A 20,606-nucleotide genomic window follows, 5' to 3' on the forward strand; every position below is an offset into this window, starting at 1 on the left:
GCAAGCATGGGAATCAGTAAGCATTTGTTTAGATGCACTGTTCTGGAAATAAAGTTCCTTGTTCCTAAGAAAATGCCCCCATAGTTTTGGAGGAGTATGTATTCCCTCCAGCACAGCTTATTGACGTGTAAACACAAGGAAGTGTTGGCTCCAGCACTATTTTAATCCAATTGACTGCATGATGTGTGATAAACAAGTGTTTGAGAAGTTTAGGCACCCCGAAGGTCAGTTTTATTTACTTACCAGCCCTGAAAAGGAAATAAAGGGGATAGGAGTTGAAAAAAAAAAAAAGACTGAAGCCAAATTAAATTCTATTTGAGGTGAATTTATTGAGTTAAAAAGAACCTGCCAGCTCCACCATATTTACAAAGGTTTTCAAGAGGATCTAGAGCTATTACTGCTACTGAACCACACGTTAAAAATGCATAAACAAACCAAATCAACCACATCCATTATGTTAAAAACACCATTTACCTTATAGGACTTTGAGGCACACTCAAACATAGGGGAAAATGCTTCCCAACCACTGATCGCTACAGCAAGATTCTCATTTCTCCCTCTGATGTAGCTACACCTGAAGATCTTGGTGTCTGACATCTTGGAACTTGGTGTCTGTTCTTCAATAGGCATGGCTTATGAATCAGGATTTTAAATAAAAGGTTACTTGGAATTGCAAGGCATTAAAATAACCCTAAAGAGCAGAATGAAATACCCAGTTGGTTCCATTTGATACTTTTGCAAGGTGTTATTGCTGCCAGATGTGCACATAAAATCCTGTCATCACTGGAGTCACAATTCAAACAAACTAAGTCAGACTTCCCAGAGCACTGTCACTGTTCACATCTCAAGCAGCACTGCAGAAACAGCACCTCCTGCAAACATCACACTGCTGTTCTCTTCTTCCTGGCCACGACTCAAAGGATGATTTCAGCTGCAGTTAATGCTCCCTAAATTCCCTCATCCACCTTTCCATTCCCCTCTCCACCCACAGAGGAGATCATGGATTCCAAGGGGAGGAGAGAGCCTGTCTCCCAGTTCAGCTGGGTTCATTTCCAAGGATATTGCAGCTGCATGTCACATCCTGAAGCATTCTACATTCCTATTCCACAGTGCCAAAGGGATGTGGAAACGGCCTGTGTGCTCACACACCTGGATGCACCCAGTTCCCACTGGCAACAGGTGGCTCTGTTAACAAGCCTACAGTAGCATTTACTTGATATTAAGCTTCACACATTATTTAATGTTTGGGGAAGAATTTACTCACTTGAGTGCCAGCGACCCTTCCCAGGGTTTTCACAGGTGAACTTTTGCTGATCAGCAAGCTAACACTGTAACACTCACTTGGAAACTATAAACTAAGAGTCAGAGTTAGTCTAAGCACAGAAACTAAAACCCCAGAAACTAAGTCAGTACCAAATCAAGTAGCAGAGAAGCTGCTAATAGCATTTCAGAGGGAAAAAAAAACAAAACAACCAAAAAAACACTGAAATATGTCTCTTGTACAAAGAAAGATGAAACTTACCAGCTTTATGTTTAAAAGAGAAACATGTAACTTTGTTTCTACTGTAGCAAGGGCTACAAAAACAAAACCAAAGAGAAGGCCAAGCACCATTCATGCATGAGAAACTACCTTCTAGCAAGAAGTCTTTTATGGAGTATGTGCTGCCCTAATGTGAGCTGGCATCAGACCTGCAAAGTCTTGCTCCACACATCAGCAAGACTGTCAGAGGCACACCACACTGTCACACTGCTCTCTTCAAAAGGAAAAAAACATCCTCTGAACACTTACAAAGCAAGCTACAGAGCTGCTCACTGCAAAGCAGCAGCTCCTCCAGGATTTTAAAACTTTATACTTGTATCAAGGAAATTCCCATCCAAACATTGAGATTTGCAGCTGGGCCATGCTGAGAACATATTCAGCTCAAGCAGCACACACACAGGTGTCACCCATCCAAGGTCAGAATGAGGTGCTCAGGTGTTGAGACAGTGGGTCAGATGTAAACTTGTTACCAGTTTCATATCTGCAGGTAAGATTAAGAGCAACTCTTCAGGAGTGGAATTACCCTGGTGCTCGGGTACATGAAGAGAACACCAGGCGGCCACAGCTGCCACACTGCATCCAACCACGGGGTGAACTGGTCACATCCAGTGCCAAAAACACAGCAGGAATCAAGCTGTGAGGAGAGCTTTACAGAATTCTTTCAGGCATGGCAGAATAGCTTTCCTTACCAGCAGGATGGCTGAACGAGCTGCACCCAGCAGCACTTGTGACATGCTGCATGCATCTCTCCCAGCCCTTCAGAGAATTTGATACAGATAATGCCACACTGATGTTACTGTGGAACACATTTATCAAGATACCAGGAAAGCTTAGAGGGGTTTTTCCTATGTCACTTTTTACTGAGGTGAGCAGGAATTATTTATCAACTGACTAAGGGGTGATGAAACCTCTGGTACACATTACCAAAGTGTTTCAAAGGCATTCAGGTCCCTCACTAGGAGCTACATAATTTAAAAATTGAGCAGAAGAAAACCTTTGTGCTTCTTTTGTGGACTAAAGTCTGATTTAAATCCTATTACTGCAAGCCAGCAAAATGCAGTGATGCTAGGCTTTGCAAAGATGGTGGAGGCAAAGGGATTCCAGCTGCATTCCTTAAAAACCAAATAGAGTGTAAAAAAAGATAACTATAATAACTCTAGTAGTCAGAACAGCTCTACAAAATTCTCTGGACTGTGAACTGGCCACAGAAGACTCAAAATAACAAAGGCAGAGAGTTGTCCAGCTGAAGGTGGAAATCCACTGAGAACAAATTGACACAGCTATTGTGACACAGAAAAATTGTAGTTGGTAACAGAGTTATCTGGTTCCATTTTATCAGTGACAATTTTAGTGCCTATAACATCCTGGACTAATTTAGTCCAGTAAGCTGGTGCTTTTCTCCTTAACAGATCAGGACTGATTGTTGTTGACACCAATATCACATCCCTTTATTTCTCTACTGGGCCATCCTCAGTGTGGATCTGGGGCAGGCTGCCCTGCCAGTTTCCCTTACCTGAATCATCTCTTCCTTTTCCAGTATTGAAAACCTCACACTGCAATCTAAATTCCAGTTTTTGAAAAGGCAGAGGGGTAAACTACCAACCTGAGACTCAACAATTGTCCCTTCCAATTATTTAGTGCTTGAAATTGAGATATTCACACAGTGCAACCTAGCAGTCATACACACATCCTCACACACTGAACACAGCTGTGTTAGACAGTGGGATTTAACTTCTCAGCAGATTTTACTTTCCCTTGATCTTCCACTTTTTTGATGGCAGCTTGGATAGCTTCTTGATCACCCAGAAACTGGTGAGGGCCCAGAGGGTGCAAATTCTCATCAAGTTCTAGAAGTATGGGCACACCAGTGGGGAGGGTGACGTTGATGATGTCCTCATCAGAGATGCCTGCCAAAGAAAAACAGAACAGAGTTACACTTCCAGCCTCCTCACTGCCTGCTGCCTTATTTCTGAGATTACCAAGTCTCAAAACAGTCAAGGACACCACCAACCACTCAAGGGTCAATTCCCAGCTAGGCCACAGCTTGGGGAGTCCTTTAGGAGCAGCTGAAGAAGAGAATTCCCATCAGGGTGAAGAAGTTTCTTCACTTTTTCAGCCTACCCGTGTGAAATAAACAGGAAGAGATTGCCCTGGAGACTACACTGGTCCTTTCATACAGGCCATGGAGTACAATAGGTTCACCTCCATCATTTCCCAACTCACACATCACAAAAGATGAGAGCCCACATGTGCTACTCCAACATGAAACAACCTCTGCAGGTTGTTGAGAGCCCATACAGACTCTTTAAAGAGGCAGGATAACAAGGTTAGTTTTTCTCTTAAATTTTCTGGGCAACTCTTATCACACAAACTGTCACAAAAACCAGTATTTAATTCTACTTGTGTGAGAATCACTCTTTGCCCACATCTGATTTCTCACAAGCAAGTCTACAGTACTGTTCTCTTCCTACACACAAGATATTCATTTCCACTTTCAAATGAGGGGAAGAAAAAGGAGGCAGAAAGTCAACTTGTACAGCTTGGAGCATTCTTCCACTTAACTAAAGGAATGTGTACCTGGAAAATAATATTTATGTTATGCAGACATGCAATTAAAATATTCTGGGCTCTCATCGCCATGAAATTGCTGGTTATTTTTATATCAAATACACATCCAAAGCCTCCAAGTGAGCTTCAAGACCAAACATCCTAGTAAAGTCTAAATAATTGCTTTAAAAGCATTGACTGCAAAGATATTATCCCTCAAAAAATCAGGCAAAAGAAAGCTGGTGTCATTGGGAATGTCAAGATTTCCTTTCCCCCACTTTTTGGAAGCACTGAGGTCCCAGCAGCAGCCTGCTGTTGTGAGGCAGGGCAGCTTTGAGTAATTCACTCAGAAAATGCACACCACAAGCTTCTGAAGTGATGACACCACATGAACTAGACCAAGGTGCACCAAGCAAACATCCTCCTGGAGCAGCTGACAAAACAGATGGTCCTCAGAACGCAGGGGTGTAAATTTACCAGAGATTTGCACGTTAAGTAGAACAGCAGAGCCATCACATTAACAGGAAAACACACATGAGTCAAGCAACTCAACAACAGCAGGGTGACAACAGGCCAGAAAAAACAGAATTGTTCATGAGATGAGGATCACATGCCCCTGCCCAGAGACTGCACCAGCAGCCAACTTTTGCAGTGCCCTATTCTTGCTTTATGCTCAGCACTTGGGTGAGCCCTAAGTTTCAGAAGGGCATGGAGCACCAGAAACAAGCCTTGGCAAAGAACTTACACCTTGTTACATATTGAGCATCAGTGCATTGAAACAAGTCATACTCAGATAGCTCAAGCAATTCTTGCATACAAGGGACAAATAATACACCTGGTGTAGGCCACAGGATCAGACCTACAGGGAAAAAAATCTCAAAGAATACCTAAAATTTAAAACTGGCACAGAAATGGATGGGAAAAATACTGCATCTATTCACCAGGCACAAGCACTGTTCTCAAGGACTTTGTTTGCAAAACAAGCAGCCAAGCTGCCTGAGCTTTTATTTCAAGGATTCTGAAGCATTAGATTTTAACAACACCCACATCCCCACGCATATTCCCAGAGAATCCATGCCTAGGAAGTGTTCTGACCACCTCCTAAGTTCAGTGTCCCAGACTAAACCATTCATATACACACACAGCAGATGAAGTCATGCAGGAGAGTTTAGGCAAACCACATAATGTGGTCAGGAGACGTGATATTTAAAAGTTTCCTCTGGAGATGGATTAAACAAAACTAGCTGTAGCTACACGGATTCAGAAATGCATTTTACTGTTTTTACAGAACACAAAGTGACCACAATGTCAACTAGTATTGATTTACAAAGCAAAACAGTGCAGCCTAGGATAAACACACAGCAGCAAACATGATGGTTTTCTCCTCAGGAGTTTTCCCCATATGGAAGTGCAGCCCCACAGCCAGAAGTCTGGAAACACAAGCTGAAGTCAGATGAAAATCCTAAAGAAACAACAGTGCCCTGTTTCTGTGTGTAGCATTTCTGTTCTTCAGGAAGCAAGAAGCTGAGCAGGCTGGTCACACAAGCTCTTTGGTTGCAGAAAAGCTCACCAGAACACTCCCTAGCCAGCAGGCCAGGAGGACACCAAAGGGATCACACCAATGGCTGCAGTGTGAGCTGACTGCTATCCAGTTACTCCATGTGCTGTAACCAGAACCAGCTGACCTTTTCCTGAGCTCCATCTGAGCTGGCCTGAGTCACAACCCAGCCCATGGCACAGGGAAGAAGGGTGAAATCAGGGCAAGACCTCAACTGCTGACTCCAAGGTGCAATGGTAAATAAGACCACTGAAAAAGCAACATGCTTCCCTCCAGTTTAATACCAAAGTCTCAGCACTGCTGAAATACTCAGCTGCTGGAAGCAGATTTTACCCAAGAAGGTTTAAAACCCAGGTCCTACCTACTGATAGATGTGAGAACCCAGAGACATTACTGAAATACTCAGGATGACTTCCTGAGGAGCCCAGATAAAATGCTGCCAAGGCAGCTGCACTCCTCAAGTGAACATATCCCATGTTCTGTCCTGGGAACACTCAGGACACCTGAGTGACCTGACACTTGAGTGCTCCTCACCTGTACAGCAGGGAGCAGTTGGGCACAGGAACATACAGTAACTTGGTACAGCACTTTTATAAAAGAGACCTTTCAAAAATCACATTCAGAATTCCTCCCCAGCTCACTTATCCTCCATTTAACCAAACTGGGTAACCAAACACACAAATCGGAAATCTCTCCAGGCAAGTTAAAGAATTCACCTTCATGTGGTAGCCCATGGAGTGTTTTGAAATATCTGGACCTTGCAGAGTCCTACAGAGACAAACCCCACTGATTTTGAGCATTACAGCACTTTCAGAGGTGCTGGTTCAGCTTCCTGTTCCCTCTCACCTGTTCTTACCAAGTTCCTCTCTCCCTATTCTTATAGTCAGGGGAACCCAAAACCCACAAGAGCTGTTGAGAATAACAACACCCTCCTCTCTGCATGTCCAGGTGATTCATCCAATAAAAGATCATACACAAGATGAAATGCACCAATTCATCCACAAAAGCTTGTTTAATACTGGTGCTTTGTAACTGAGTTCTAAATCAGGTCATAGCACCCCATATGCTTAATGAAAGCACTAAAGCTTTAGCCTAGTAAGGTAAATATCCAGAGCCACTTTCTGCCCTCCCTGCAGGCTGACAAAAGATCTAACTTCAACAGGGCAGAGGAGGGAAGCAAGCACAGTGTTACAATCTGGCTTTTGATCTTGACAGAATCTTACTTTGCTGTGCAAATTTTAAGGAAAGAAAGATGGGTGGGCTACAACCATGGCTGTAGTATATAATTTACAATTGTTCCACTCATGTCTGCCAAGACTTTCTGTCTGTTTAAGGTTTGCACAGCCAGGCTTTAGTGGTAGGGGGCTACAGTGGGGCACCAAAAAAGAACTGTGGTGGGCTGGTGGTGTGGCTGGACACCAGGTGCCCACCAAGCTGCTCTATCACTCCCATCCTCAGCACAATGGGTGGGGAGAAAAGATGCAAAAATAACTTGTGGGTCAAGATAAAGACAGTTTACTAAAGCACAAGTAGAAGCCAAGCACAGAAGCAAAGGAAAGCAAAGGATTTATTCTCTACTTCCCATCAGCAGGCAATCCAATCACTTGCCACTAATCAGGGCTTCAGTGTGCAGAGCTATTGCTCCAATGCCATCACAAATGCCCTTCCTCCCTTCTCTTAGCTTTCCCTACTGAGCAGATATCCTAAGGGCTAAGGAATATTTTGGGTCAGCTCTCCTGGCTATGTGCCCTCCCAAGAGCTTGCCCAACCCCAGCCCATTTGGGCACAATGTTGGAGAGACATTCCTGATGCTGTGGGAGCCCTGCCACAGCAGTGGCCAAAACACAGCCAAGGTCATTTGTGAAGAGGCCCAGCAAGCTCAGAAGAAATAAGCAGCAGAAGCACTGAGCAAAGACTGGGGGAAATGACAGGGAGAGCAAGACCGTCTCATTTCAAGACCACTGAGTTGTTGGATCTCAAGCTGTTTCCTGCAACTGTACTCACAACACCACACTCACATAAGTAGTATTTCCTTAAGAAGGCTAAGCAGCAAAATCAGTGAAATAATCTTATTAAGAAGCCCTCAACACACAATCCTCACCAGGTCAGAATGTGCAGCTCCAGCATGTAAACTACTGGGATACTACTGGAAATTCTAGAATCAGGCATTCCACAAACCCTGTTTTGAGGTACTTGACACCAGTGCCCAGGGTTAAATGGCTGGGAAGAAAAAGCTGAGACAGCCCACCAATCCTTCATCTGGTAAATCAGTCCATTGGATCTGGTCTCCAGTCAGCACTTCAACAGAAACGGGGCAAGGTGGTCACAAGTATTACACTAATATCTTCATAAAGGGACACTGTCAAGAGGGTTCAATATGAAGCACTGGTTATTAGATAAAGAGAAAATTATCCTCCTCCAAAGAATTGAGAAAAAAACACCTTTAAACAGATCCTGTGCATCCAGGATGCTCATTCAGCATGACAGATTCTACAGACATTTCATACATCTTAATGAGGCCCACTCTGTGCAATGAGAAAACAAGAACAAAATCCAAACCCACAATCAAAGACTTTTGAGCATGACACTGTTGCTCCAACGATTGCATGCAAGTAGAAAGCAGAACTACATTTCCAGCTCTTTACCAATTACTCAGAACAAGGAAAACACAGATTCAGAGAATTGCAGTCCTGCTTCAAGAAAATACCTCCCTGAAATAGTAACTGCAAGGGATACTCTGTAGTCTTTTAGGAAAAAAAAATTCAAATTGACACTAAAACAATTAGAATTGTTTCATCAGATCCAACTGAATGAAAACATTCCTATTTCCTGCCATTTAAAGTTTGATCTACATCTTCCAAGATCAAGTTAACACCATGACTAAGACATCCAAGCAGCCACACAAGATTGCTGCTTGAGGCATTTGGAACCCAGTTTTCAAAATGGAAAAAAAAAAAAAAAAAAAAAAAAAAAGGTTCCAGCTAAGCTGGAGGGGCTTAAAAAACTCCATTCAAGTGTAGGACATACAAAGCTTATAAAAAAGGAGAATCCACAAAAACACAGTCCATCTCACAGTGGGTGCTATAAGTACAGTAGACTGGCAAAGTTTAAGCACTCTTGAGTCAGGTCCAACTCAAGCAGAGTTCCAGAGCAACTCACAACCTTTCAGCAGAGAAAGGGAGACAGTCAGCAATGCAGACAAGGAACCTCCTAGATCCAGCTAGATTTAGGCCAAGGGAAAAAAAAAAAGGCAAAAACAAAACAACAAAGGCAGATTGTAACACCAGGGGTTCAAAGCTCTGTCCATGCTATCCTTCAGAAATCCCTTTTCCACTACTTAAAGGGCAGGCGAGCCAAGCAGGTACCTGCCAATAGTTCCTGTGTGGGAGCTGGGGTAGCTCACCAAAGGTCCTTGGTCAACAGAACCAGATCCTCTGCCAAGGACAGCTCACATTTCCCCATGTAAGCATGTGCTGGGAGGGTGAAAGTATACTGCAAGACAAAGGACAACTTAATTATACCTTGAGTATGGGCAGTCCTGGAAGAGTTACACAGAGTTAGGAATTGTCCCAAAGTTCTGCAGCACTGCTCCTCCCTGATCTCAGTGCAGCAAGAAATCCAAGTTAGCCAGGCTAACTCCAAAGCAACCCTTCCCAGTCCCTGAGGCTGCCAGCCCCTGTGCAGGCCTGCACAGAAGGTGGCCCAGGATCTCTGCTGGAACCTACACTCAGCTGTCACCATTTCACCCCCAAAGGACTTGGCCAGAATGGTTTCATGGAGCTGGTTCAGTCCTTGGGAGGCAGGGGAGTCACCAGATCCCCTTTCCCCTTGTTCCTTTATAATTTCACACAGTGTGGACAACCACTCTGGCCACATCATGGAACTGACTGAACCAGCCCTTCCTCCTTCATCCACGATCTGCACCCCAGGATTCACAGCCTCTCCAGTCCCAGAAGCCATTTGTACCTGCTCACTGCACAGCCTTCAGACTCCTGACTGTTCCAGCACGGCCAAATGCAAAAAGTAATCAGCAGGCAGAGCCACACAACAGAGGATTTTAAAAGTTAAAAAAAACCCTGAGTGGACACAATCCAGTCTGTGCATATTTGTAACTACAACTGCATTCACACATACATAATCACTGAATTCTGCTCTACCCACAAAGAAATTAATATAGTCCAACTTCCAATTTAGGATGGCCAAGAAGCCAGGAGATGAAAGAGGAAGGGAGGGAAGAATCTAACAATGAAAAGCATGTTTTTTATGATAAAGTCACAAATAAGTCCTTTTCAAGACCAGTTCTGGGATTTTCAGCCCAGGTAAGACTTGTTGGAGCAGGACCAGAGGAGGGCCACAAAAACGAGCAGCGGGATGGAGAACATCTCCTGTGAGGAAAGACTGAGCTGGAGCTGTTCAGCTTGGAGAAAAAAAGGTTCCAGAAAGACCTCTAAGATGGAAACAGATTTTTTAGCAGGGCCTGTTGCAATAGGACAAGGGATGATGGTTTTAAACTAAAAGAAGATCCTTTCAGACTAGATATATGGAAGAAAGTTTCTATGATGAGGCTGGTAAAACACTGGAACACGCTGCCCAAAGAGGCAGCAGATATCCCGTTCCTGGAAACATTCAAGGCCAGGCTGAACAGGACTCTTTTAACAGTCTAACCTAGTTGAAGACGTCCCTGCTCATTGCACAGGGACTGGACTAGATGGCCTTTAAGAGATATCTCCCAACAGAAACCATTCTGTGGTAAATCAACAACCTTATGCCAAGCTACCAACTTGGCTGTTTATTGGGATGCATTGGAGTATTTGCACAAGCTTTAGCAAGTGCCTATTCTCTGCAGAACTCTGTCACATAACTTTTAAGTAAAAATTATCAGGGTGACCCACTGAAGTAACAGAACATCTTCCACAACCCAAGCCAGGCACTTTTATTCTGCTGTGTTACACCAATGCTTTTTTAATTAAGAAATGATTATCACAAACCTGACAAAGCAGCTGAAAAAAAACAAAAATAATGTGAGCCTGCAGAGTTTTTGTCTATCTAAACCAACCACAAGTTTTGTTTGAATACAGTAGTTTTAAATGAACAATGAGAAATAAAATGGAAGCTTCTGGCCCTTTCCTTAACTACACGAACCTAAGGAATTCTCTCCCTGTGGCCACAGCTCTCTCCACAGAGAGCAGCAGGCACAACTCTCTCCCAGGACTTTTCCTGGGGAAGGCAGTGAGAAGCTCAGAGAAGAAGAGAAAACAATTCTTATCTCTACTTGCTGCTCCTGTTGCTTTGCACACGTGGAACGTGTTATGGAGATTGTTTACCCAAAGTGATTTGGGTACTGGACACTGGTGAAGGTTGTTTTGCTTCCTTGGCCAGTTGGGTCAAAGCTGTGGCCTGGCTGTCTCAGACAATAGTGGGTTTTTCTTTAGTATAGTGTCTCTTTAGTATGTAATTTAGTACAGTATTAGTGTAATATAGTATAGCTTAATGAAGCAATTGTTCAGCCTCCTGAATTATGGAGTCAGAGCACATTATTCCCTGGCTGGGATGACCTGTTTCTACTACACTCTCCCCTTTCCACATCTCCCAGTTTGCTTCCTTGACCAACTTTCTACTTCCTCCTTGGAGCCCACAGACACTCTTACCTTGCCCAGGTAAATAATATACCCTGCAGAACAACACATAAAGCTCCAAGGCATTGAGCAAGGAGAGGGGAAGGCTAAAACAAAGGCCTTTACCTTCCACATGCTTCAGCAAAGCCCTGCTGCTGTTGCCATGAGCAGAGATAAGAATCATTTTGCCACTTTTCAGTTCTGGCACTATCTTTTCATTCCAGTAGGGAAGGAGTCTATCAAGCACATCTTTGAGACTCTCAGCCTTTGGGAGGTTCTCCTGAGAGACATCACTGCATTTGTAGCGGCGGTCATTGTAGATCTCAGCGTAGTAGGGGTGAGATTCAGAGATGGGGGGCGGGGTGACATCGTAGCTCCTCCTCCAGATCTTCACCTGCTCCTCGCCGTGGTTCAGAGCCATCTCTGCCCTGTTGAGCCCAATCAGGGCTCCATAGTGACGCTCGTTGAGCCTCCAGGAGCTCTGGATGGGGACCCACTCCTGGCCCATCTCCTGCAGGATCAGCCAGGCAGTCTGGATGGAGCGGCTCAGCACGGAGGTGAAGACGAGGTCGAACTCGAAGCCCAGGGCTTTGAGGTGCTTGCCACAGTTCTGAGCTTCCTTTATGCCATCACTGCTCAGCTTCTGGTCCACCCAGCTGCAGAAGCGATTCTCCTTGGTCCAGGCTCCTTCCCCATGTCTCAGGAGAACGAGCCTGTACTTTGCCATTTTGGTTACAGCTTGGCACAGAGGGCAGCTGGTCTGGCATCTAACAGCGATACATCTGGACAGAGACACGAGACAGACACATCAAACATCCCACAGATAATGCAGTACAAGTAGCAATAAGGCAGTGAAAAGTAAACAGCTATTAGAATCAAAACAAGCAAAGAAACAAGTGTGATTTTACAACTGAGAGTGGGAGGAATTCCAAACCATGAGATTTCATGGGGGCAGGAAAGTGCCATCCTTCACCCAGCTTGTTTTAACTAGCCCACTAAAACCATTGATTAGGAGCAGATTTGTACAAGCTGTTCCAGCCTACACTTTTCCTCAAGTGCTTAAACAGAGCCTCACACAGTATCCCAGGCTCCCAGAGCAGCAGATCTCCCTCACGGGGGAACTCTGAGGTGCCACATGTAGCTGGAGCCCACCAGGACTATCCAGATCCTCACTCTTCCAAGGGAATGCAGGCACAGAGAGCAGCTGTGGCCCTCAGCCAGAGGAACTGCAGAGTGGGACCACAGGACTGCAACACACAAAACCTTATCAGCTTTTCTCAAAGGAGGTGTCAACATAGTCACACTCTGCAGAATTTCCTCACATCCCCATCCTGTCCTGCTAATTATGCCAGTCTGTGCTTGACATTTTCCCCAGGCCATCTCCTCCATCATGCCTCCACACTCATGTGTGACAACACAGACACTCAATGACAACCAGTGAGTCCTCATTTCACTGAATCCCCAAGTGACCTCAGATTATCCCATCCCCTTCCTGACTTTCAAGTCTATTTCTCCTCTCCTGTCTGTGAATTACAATGCCAGATTCTCAGGCACCAGGATTAATGTTTTTACTTTTGGAGTGGGCAGAAAAAGCCTATTTACTGTCCTCATTAAGTAGGACAGCTACACACTCATATGATCAAACAGCACCTTTCTCTTTTTTCTTTCAAGCAACATCACCTCTGGATTGTCTTCAGTGGCAGATACATTTTGACCACACACCCAAGGGTCTGCCAAGGTGGGCAAAGATCTGCTAGCAGACAATGGGATGCCTGAAAGGCCCATCTAGCACAGAACTGCAACTCTGAAAACCCCACCCGATCCCTCTGACCTGAGACAAGGCTAGATGGCAATAGACAGAGCAGGGGAAAAAATATAAAAATACAGTTCTCTGCACTGGGGGGATTGCTGTACCTCAGATGAATATTAAGTGCTCTCAAAACCATGTGCAGTGGGAGGTTGAGCTCTGATTTCTGCACTCCCAACCTTGGGCTGGATTTCCATGACACACTGAAGGAGCTCCCCTCATCTCAAATCAGTTGGAGCTGCTTCAGTCACACTCCAAGAGTCTCAAATTCAGGCCCTCTGTGACCCTGAATTAGGTCAGCAGGATGGGGTAGGCCCATGCATTCTGGGTTTTGGGAAACACCCAGCACAATACCAGCATTCATTTTAACAGGCTTTCAAAAAAAAAAAAGTGTCTAGAAAAGCTGAATTCATTAACAGACTCGGGAATCTGATCTTGCTTGTAACAGCAGCTTAGCTCTCCTCTAATCTCACATTAAAACAGAGTCTACATCAAACCAGGGCACTCTGCAAACCCCCTCAGTGCTGATTTCTGCCTAATGGCACAGCTCAGGATTAAAAAGCCTTTGAGGACTGATATTTTTACAGAATATCAGGGGGTATTGTTTGACACCCAACAGACAGCTAAAAAATACAAAAGAAAGTCTCATTTCATGCAAAGGCAGGCTGAGATTTGTGTAGGGCAAGAAACATCTCAGACAAAACCCCCTACCTGGTCCACTTTTTCCACTCCCAATAATCAGCTGCACTTTAAGCAAAGAAATCAGTTATTGCTAGGATTCAGGTGTCACATCAGATCCAACACTAAACTGCACCCTGTGAGATCCTAGGTGTATAACAAAAACAGGTATTTGACAGCATTTCCACCTAAAGCAACTGATCCTTGCTCAACATATCACCGGTAAAATTTAAAAATTGCAGTGTGTTCACAGCATGAGCTACTACACATAAAATAGCTGCACAGAAAGCTCTGTCTCTGCAAATACTTCGTTATTCAGATTAGTTGGTTCTGTTATCCACAGGAATAGATTACATAATCTACAAAACCAAATTAAGACCCAACAATAGGGGTCTTTGCACCTCTTTGCCAAAGTTTAGTTGGCTTTTTAGCCAAAAGCAATAAAAAATTTAGTTAGTATAAAAGATACACTTACACAAAGACCAAATAGTACCTGGGTGCCATAAATTCCAGTTCACTTATATAAAACATTAGGCAGAAGCACAATTCTCAAACAAATTTAGAAAGAACTAGCAAATCACAATGTTGTTTGAATATCAGTCCACTTCTGGAAGCATTTAAACTAGAAAGCCTTAGAGCAACACATGGAAATAATCCTACTCACCTTTCCTACACCAAAGAAACAACCTACACAAATCCCAGCACAGGCTCAAGAGCTGCTTTATACCGAGGCCAGCACACACTCCTGGCTGGTTACCTGCAGGGAAAGAATAAACACCAGTGCTCACAGAAAGAGCCCACAAGTGCAAATGGCCATGGCAGCCACCATTTGCTCTCAAAGCTGTTAAAAAAATAGAGCCCACACCGCGTGTATGGGCTGGAAAAGCTACCAAATACCTTCTCCCAAAAAGATGCTAACGCACAGCTCCTGCATTTCCAACAAGGGAAAGTTCCTGCTCTCCCACATGCCCCGGGACATCATTTGCTCCCTAAGATTTGTTTAGGCTGCAATTACCATAGCTCTAGTGTGCAGAAATTACCAAAATCTCTGGGGGACCACAGAGGATACAGACAGCAGACCTGGAGCCAGCACAGAGGCACTGGAACAGGCTGTCCAGAGAAGCTGCTGTGGCTGCCCCATCGCTAAAGGTGCTCAGGGCCAGGCTGGCTGGAGTCTTGAGCAACGTGGTCTAGTGGAAGGTGTCCCTGCCCATGGCACAGGGGTGGAACTAGATGGCCTTTAAGGTCCCTTCCAACCCAAACCACTCTGTGGTTCACTCTATGAGAGAGCAGAAACCCAGAGCCCCAGCTCAGCAGAGCAGCGCACGGTGCTCAGGATAACATCTCACACCGGCCGATCTCCGGGCCAAGCGCAGCTTTAAGGTCCAACACCACAGGCGGCCACTTCCAGGGCTCCTACTCCAGCCTGGACGAGCTCATTCCTTCCCTAAGGCGTCCCTGAGCGGAGCACCTGCGTGTCGCAGCCCTCCCCGAGCACGGAGGCTGGGCCACAAGCAGGGCAGCACCTCCCGGACCCGCGCAAACACACACAGACACGGCCACGGGCTCGCAGGGACGCGGCCGCGGGCTCACTCGCGGTGCCCCGCAACCACCGCCCCCTCGCCCGGGGGACAGCACCACCATCCCTCCCTGGAGGGCCGGAACAGCCCCGCCGAGGAACCCCCCCGAACCCATGGCCGCCGCTCCTCCTCCTCGTCCCCCAGGGCCGCTCCCCTGCCCGAGCCCCCGGGAATTACCGGGCTGACGCCGCGCCGCCGCCTCACGAGGAGCGCCGGAGCCGCGGCCGGGCCGGGCGAGGGGCGGATCGCGCGTCTTATTGCGGCCGCGGCGCCTCCGCGCCCTCGAGGGCGGCGCGCGCTGATTGGCCTGCCGGGCGGACGGGCAGCGGGCTCAGCCAATGGGCGCGGCGCGGGGCGGTGACGCGGCGCCCGGGGCGGGCCCAGCCCGGGGCTGTGGTGCCCGGCGGGGCTCGGGGGTGCCGCGGCCATCGCGGCCCGCCGCGGCAGTCCCGGTGCGGATCCCTGTGCCCGGAGCGCATCCCCGCAGAGATGCTGGCTCCCCCCGCGGGTCCGGGCACGCAGGCGGTGCTTTGTGAAACGGGGTCAAGCCATCGCACGCAGAGCACGACCGGAGGCGTCCAAACCTCCCGAAACCGCTTTAGGACTTTCATTTTTTGGTGAAAAGCAAGGGGCCAAATTCTAACTACTCATAATGAAATTAGAAGCCAAAAAAAAAATAGAAATAAATTAATAGATCCGTCTTAAGCATCATGCTCGCTCCCTCATTCCCATAGGCTTCTAACCCCAATCTGAAGTAAATAAAAACAAGTGGATGGAGCAGCTCTGGTTCGAAACAAGAGGGAAGTGGTGTGGGAAGACAATGTCCTTCGACTGCCATAGGTTTGATTTTATTTCTAAAAAGAAGCAGAGCACATCTTTCATACCCCAGCAGTCACATTTTCTTCTCTAAATGCTTACCCCTGAACCACAAGGTAAAGCTCAATGTGCCACAGATGTACACCAAATGTGCTCTGTCATCCTGCCCTACTGGGGACAGGGGTGATTTCCCTTTTTAATAAGTTAAAAAGATAGTGCATGACAATAAAAGATGGGGGATTCAGATTCTGATAAGAAAAAGTGACAGGAGTAAACTTAAGAAAATTTGGGCTAGAGGTATTAAAATAATGTCTCTAGTGTGCTGTGAGGAGAAATTTTACTTTCTTTAACATTTACAAGGATTTTACTTTGTTACATTTACAAGGATTTTACTTTTACATTTACAAGAATATCCAGATCCTAAGATGTCAGTGGGAAAGAAGGCTAATCCAAGTGAAACCTGCTTTGCTGGGCTCACAGCACTGTGTGCTAAGAGTGGCCAGGCTGCTGGTGAGCAGCATCTGCATCTCTTTGGTGGTTACTGCACTTTGTTCCTCATTCATTTGGGAAGCTCCTGAAAGCATTCTGCATCTCAGGGAGAATACTCTCAATGCCTTTCCTGATAGAGCTGTTCCTGACTTCATCACAGAACCACAATAAAATCTGCTGCTTCTGCAGAATATTTCTGCTGGATGTGCATTTTTCTTTACAGTTACCCATAAAATCCTTTTCACCTCATCCACCAACTTTAATATTAACAGCTACTTTTCATTTCTGTCAGCTTTTCTAAGGCAGAACTTCAAGCATTAAGCCAGTGCAGCCTATGTAATTGAAGCAATACTCAAGTTCACAGTGTGGAAGAGTTTGATTTGCCACCCATCAGCTCAAGCTGGTGAAGAGAAATGCTCCCATATCCACATCCAGGCGTGCACAGCCACACACCTGCAGTCACCATGCCTTCAGGCAAACTGGTCTATTGATTTTGTAAGGAAAAGAAGCAAAGTTCCTAGAGATAGAAGGAAAAAATGTCTTTTCTTGAATACAATTAACAGAAAGAAACATTCTATGCCAATATGCGGTTGTGAGTGGATAGACAGTAACCAATGCCACAGTCCAGGACCTCTATGGCCATTAAATACAGATTTTTGTCTCCTTTAGTCTTTAGGGAAGACCATTTCATTAGCATAGCAAAAGCAGCCTAATGACTTTGATTATTCACATTTCAAAATATCCAAGGGCAGAAGAGTCCAAGCCACATCCCTGTGCGTGACTTCTTGCAGACAGCTACCCTCACTTGGCAGCTATTATCTCTCACACCAGCTGGGTTGTGTTTTTCAGGGTCTCTGCTCTGGAGCCCTTCCAGGCTGTTGCATTTAGCGGGAATGTTTGTGGCAGAATGAGTCCAGGAAACTCCTTTCCTCAATGCACAAACTTCTGCCAGGGCACCAGTGCAACTGCACCACTCTGAATAAAGGCCTGGAGCTGAGCAAGGCAGAAGCAGAAGAAAACAGAACTGGAAAGAAGAAAGGCTGATTAATGATTGATTAAAACTGTGGCAAACAGGAGCGTTTTTCACTGATTATGCCCTTGGTACTCTCTCACAGAATGGTTACTTTGTTCAAAACCAGATCCAGTGTTTGCCACAGAGCATTGCAAACATACCCATTTTAATTTCCAGAAAACCCTGAGCCCTTTGTTTACAACTATTTGATGCATGATCTGTCTTCATTAATAATTTCATGTTCAAAATAAAGTTCTGTAATCAAGTCCTTGCACTCTTTAGTAACCCTGAAACCCTCTCTCTGAAAGTTCTCCTGTGTGTTTTCCTACTGCATGAATTTGTCTCCTTTTCTAGACCCTCCCTACTCCTTCCCAGCCCATTCTCTCTGCCACCCAGATGGGTGCCCAGGGAATCCTCCCTCACCTTTTTCTGGGGTGCAGGCCCATTCATTTCCAACACTTGACATTTTTTCCCTTACTAAAGGGGAAATACCTAGACACTGTCTGCTATCCATGCTGTTGTCTCGCGTTCCCTATTCTATTGAATGTCACCATGATATTTTCTGAGAAATCCTCTTTGCCCGGGATTTTCTCCTGGGCAGCTGAGAGGCCTCAGAAAAGAATGAAAACAATAATTATCTGATTGCTTGGGAATTTTTTTTGATTGATTGATTTTTTTTGATTGATTGGGTCTGGAGATGGTTTACCAACAGGTGCATCTTTGATTGGTTCCATGTGAATTGTTTTTAATTAATGACCAATCACAGCCAGCTGTGTTAGACTGAGTCAGTCACGAGCTTTCATTATTATTCATTCTTGCTAAGCCTTCTGATGTATCCTTTCTCTTTCTTTATTATGGTTTTAGTATATCATTTCTTTTAATATAATATCATAAAATAATAAATCAGCCTTCTGAGAACATGGAGTGGAATTCTCATCTCTCACCTCATCCTGGGGACCTCACAACACCACAACTGATGATGGCCCATCAGACAAATTTGTATGGAGGAAGTTCTGGGAGTACAGCACACTACAAAAGACAAAAACATCCTTGCTGCCTCCTGAGCATTCAGAATTACAACACTGTAAAATGACTCTGCCTAAATCCATCTCTTCACACATCTCTACACTCCAGACCTGGGTCTGTAACACAAGGAAAATGAACCTTTTTCCTGGCAAGGTGCCAGGCTCCCTTTTCTCTGTTAGAGCCACTCACCCCCTTGCAGTACCCACACCCGTGGTTCTTTCTCAGCATTTCCTTGGCTGGAGCTCACCTGTGCGTGGGGAATTTTTCATCACACACCTCCCCCTGTTTGTCAACATATCACGCCACCACATCTTAAACCCAGCCTAGGATTACCTCAAACCTGGGGGTGCACCTGACAGAGCCCAGAGGCACACCTTGCACACCAGGTAGCCGCCCAATTGCAATTTAAGCTCCTTAGCAAAGGCCCTTTTTCACCTTTTGTTTTACTAGTTTAGGCACTGTTTGACACATGCTTAATATTAAAACAATGCTGCTTTAGTGTTTTAACACAGTGGGGCTTTCATCCTGTTTGGGTATGGAGGCAATACACAACTTCAGTAGAGTCTCTTTATATCAAAACCAGAAGTGTAAAGTCCATGTGAAGAGAAAATTAAGTACGCTACCTTTTTTTTTCTTCTCTCTCTAACTGCATTACTTGGAGGGAAAATCTGTTAAAAAAAAATATATGAGCGTGTAAGCACTTAAACTAACCCTGCATTTGTCACCAGAATCAGAGCTTTAGTCTTTAAGCAAGTGCAGAAGTTTTTCTGAATCATTCATACCAAATAAATGACTGAGAAGGAGGAAGAAAATACAGAAAAGCCCTCATTATATGCAAAACAGATGGAGGGAAGCTGCTTTGGGAGGCATCATATTCTAAACCTGAAGTGGGAACTGAATTTTTTATGTAATCCCAATGGCTAGGTAATGGTAATGTTATTCTGAAGTAAAAAAAAAGTGACTTCTGTCTGTTCTTCTGAAATATTAATAAAAAAAATTATTTCTGCATATCCCAAGCTGAGAACATATGGATGGGGAAAAAGCTTATACTCTCTATGCCCTTAAAACCATTACATTGTCATCTTCAAATAAACACCTCAGCACAGCAGGTGCCTAGAACACACAAAAAAGTGTGTGGAACACAATGTTCTGAAGAAATTGTCATGAATACAGCTCTAGTCTTCAAAAATGCCTCCAAAAAAGTTTTACAAGGTATCAATGGCTGGGAAAACAAAATTCTTTCTCACAATCAAAAGTTTTCCCATTTCTAGAGCCAGAGACACAATTTGAAGATTTACAAGGTTCACTTTTAAACTTTGTGGGTTGGGAGGGGTTTACATTTCAGATTTTGGGTTGGAGCATTTCACTGGTTTTTAGTCACAGTATTGTACAAATTAACTTCTTGTAGCAGCATCAAAAGCAAAGAAAATCCTGTGATTAATCTGCTTTTTTTTCCCCCCATGATAAACAAAGTGCTCCAGACACCAGACGTCAGTAAGGAACTGTCTGGGAAGAGATAATTTTAAAGGGCTTTGAAAAAAAGAAAGCAGCAGGGTGGTGTCTAGTCATGATAAGTTATTTTGAAAACAGACTGGATAGTGCTGATACTAGAGCATGACGACAGCACATAACAATCTGGGCAAATACAACCAAAAAGGGTAAAATGGGAACTTCAGTCATTGCAGAGAATGGTGAGAACAACAAACACACACCACACATACCCAAGTTCGTGTGTATTAATGTCTTGCTATGAAAAATGAATGGTTCACCTAAAAAAAAAATTAAACTCTTTTACTTCCATGTTACAATGAACCCCACCTTGTTGATGTGTGTGTAGAGTTATCTCTGTATTTATGATGTTTGTTTTCTCACAAACACTCTACAAATCACAAAGACATTTCTTATGTTTCTGTCCATGGTGTGTGGCTCCCTTGCATC

At 44.8% G+C, this 20,606-nt stretch overlaps 1 protein-coding gene across 3 annotated transcripts; it reads right to left on the reverse strand.

Annotated features, from left to right (window-relative positions):
- Positions 1–309: 309 nt before the first annotated feature.
- BPGM (bisphosphoglycerate mutase) lies at positions 310–15,610 on the reverse strand. 3 transcript variants are annotated; one of them, XM_030959304.1, is made up of 5 exons: positions 15,503–15,610; positions 14,410–14,502; positions 13,779–13,892; positions 11,387–12,042; positions 310–3,447 (listed from the first exon to the last, which is right to left on the reverse strand). In XM_030959304.1, the coding sequence occupies exons 4-5, from the start codon at positions 11,985–11,987 to the stop codon at positions 3,254–3,256; spliced, it is 795 nt and encodes a 264-aa protein (XP_030815164.1). In that variant the 5' UTR covers positions 11,988–12,042; positions 13,779–13,892; positions 14,410–14,502; positions 15,503–15,610; the 3' UTR covers positions 310–3,253. The 3 variants fall into 3 exon arrangements, with proteins under 3 accessions (XP_030815164.1, XP_030815163.1, XP_030815165.1); XM_030959303.1 differs by lacking the exon at positions 13,779–13,892; XM_030959305.1 differs by lacking the exons at positions 13,779–13,892; positions 14,410–14,502 and having other exon boundaries at positions 15,503–15,596.
- Between the last annotated feature and the right edge of the window lie 4,996 nt (positions 15,611–20,606).

The sequence above is a fragment of the Camarhynchus parvulus genome, chromosome 1A, assembly GCF_901933205.1.
Source record: "Camarhynchus parvulus chromosome 1A, STF_HiC, whole genome shotgun sequence".
NCBI lineage: Eukaryota > Metazoa > Chordata > Aves > Passeriformes > Thraupidae > Camarhynchus > Camarhynchus parvulus.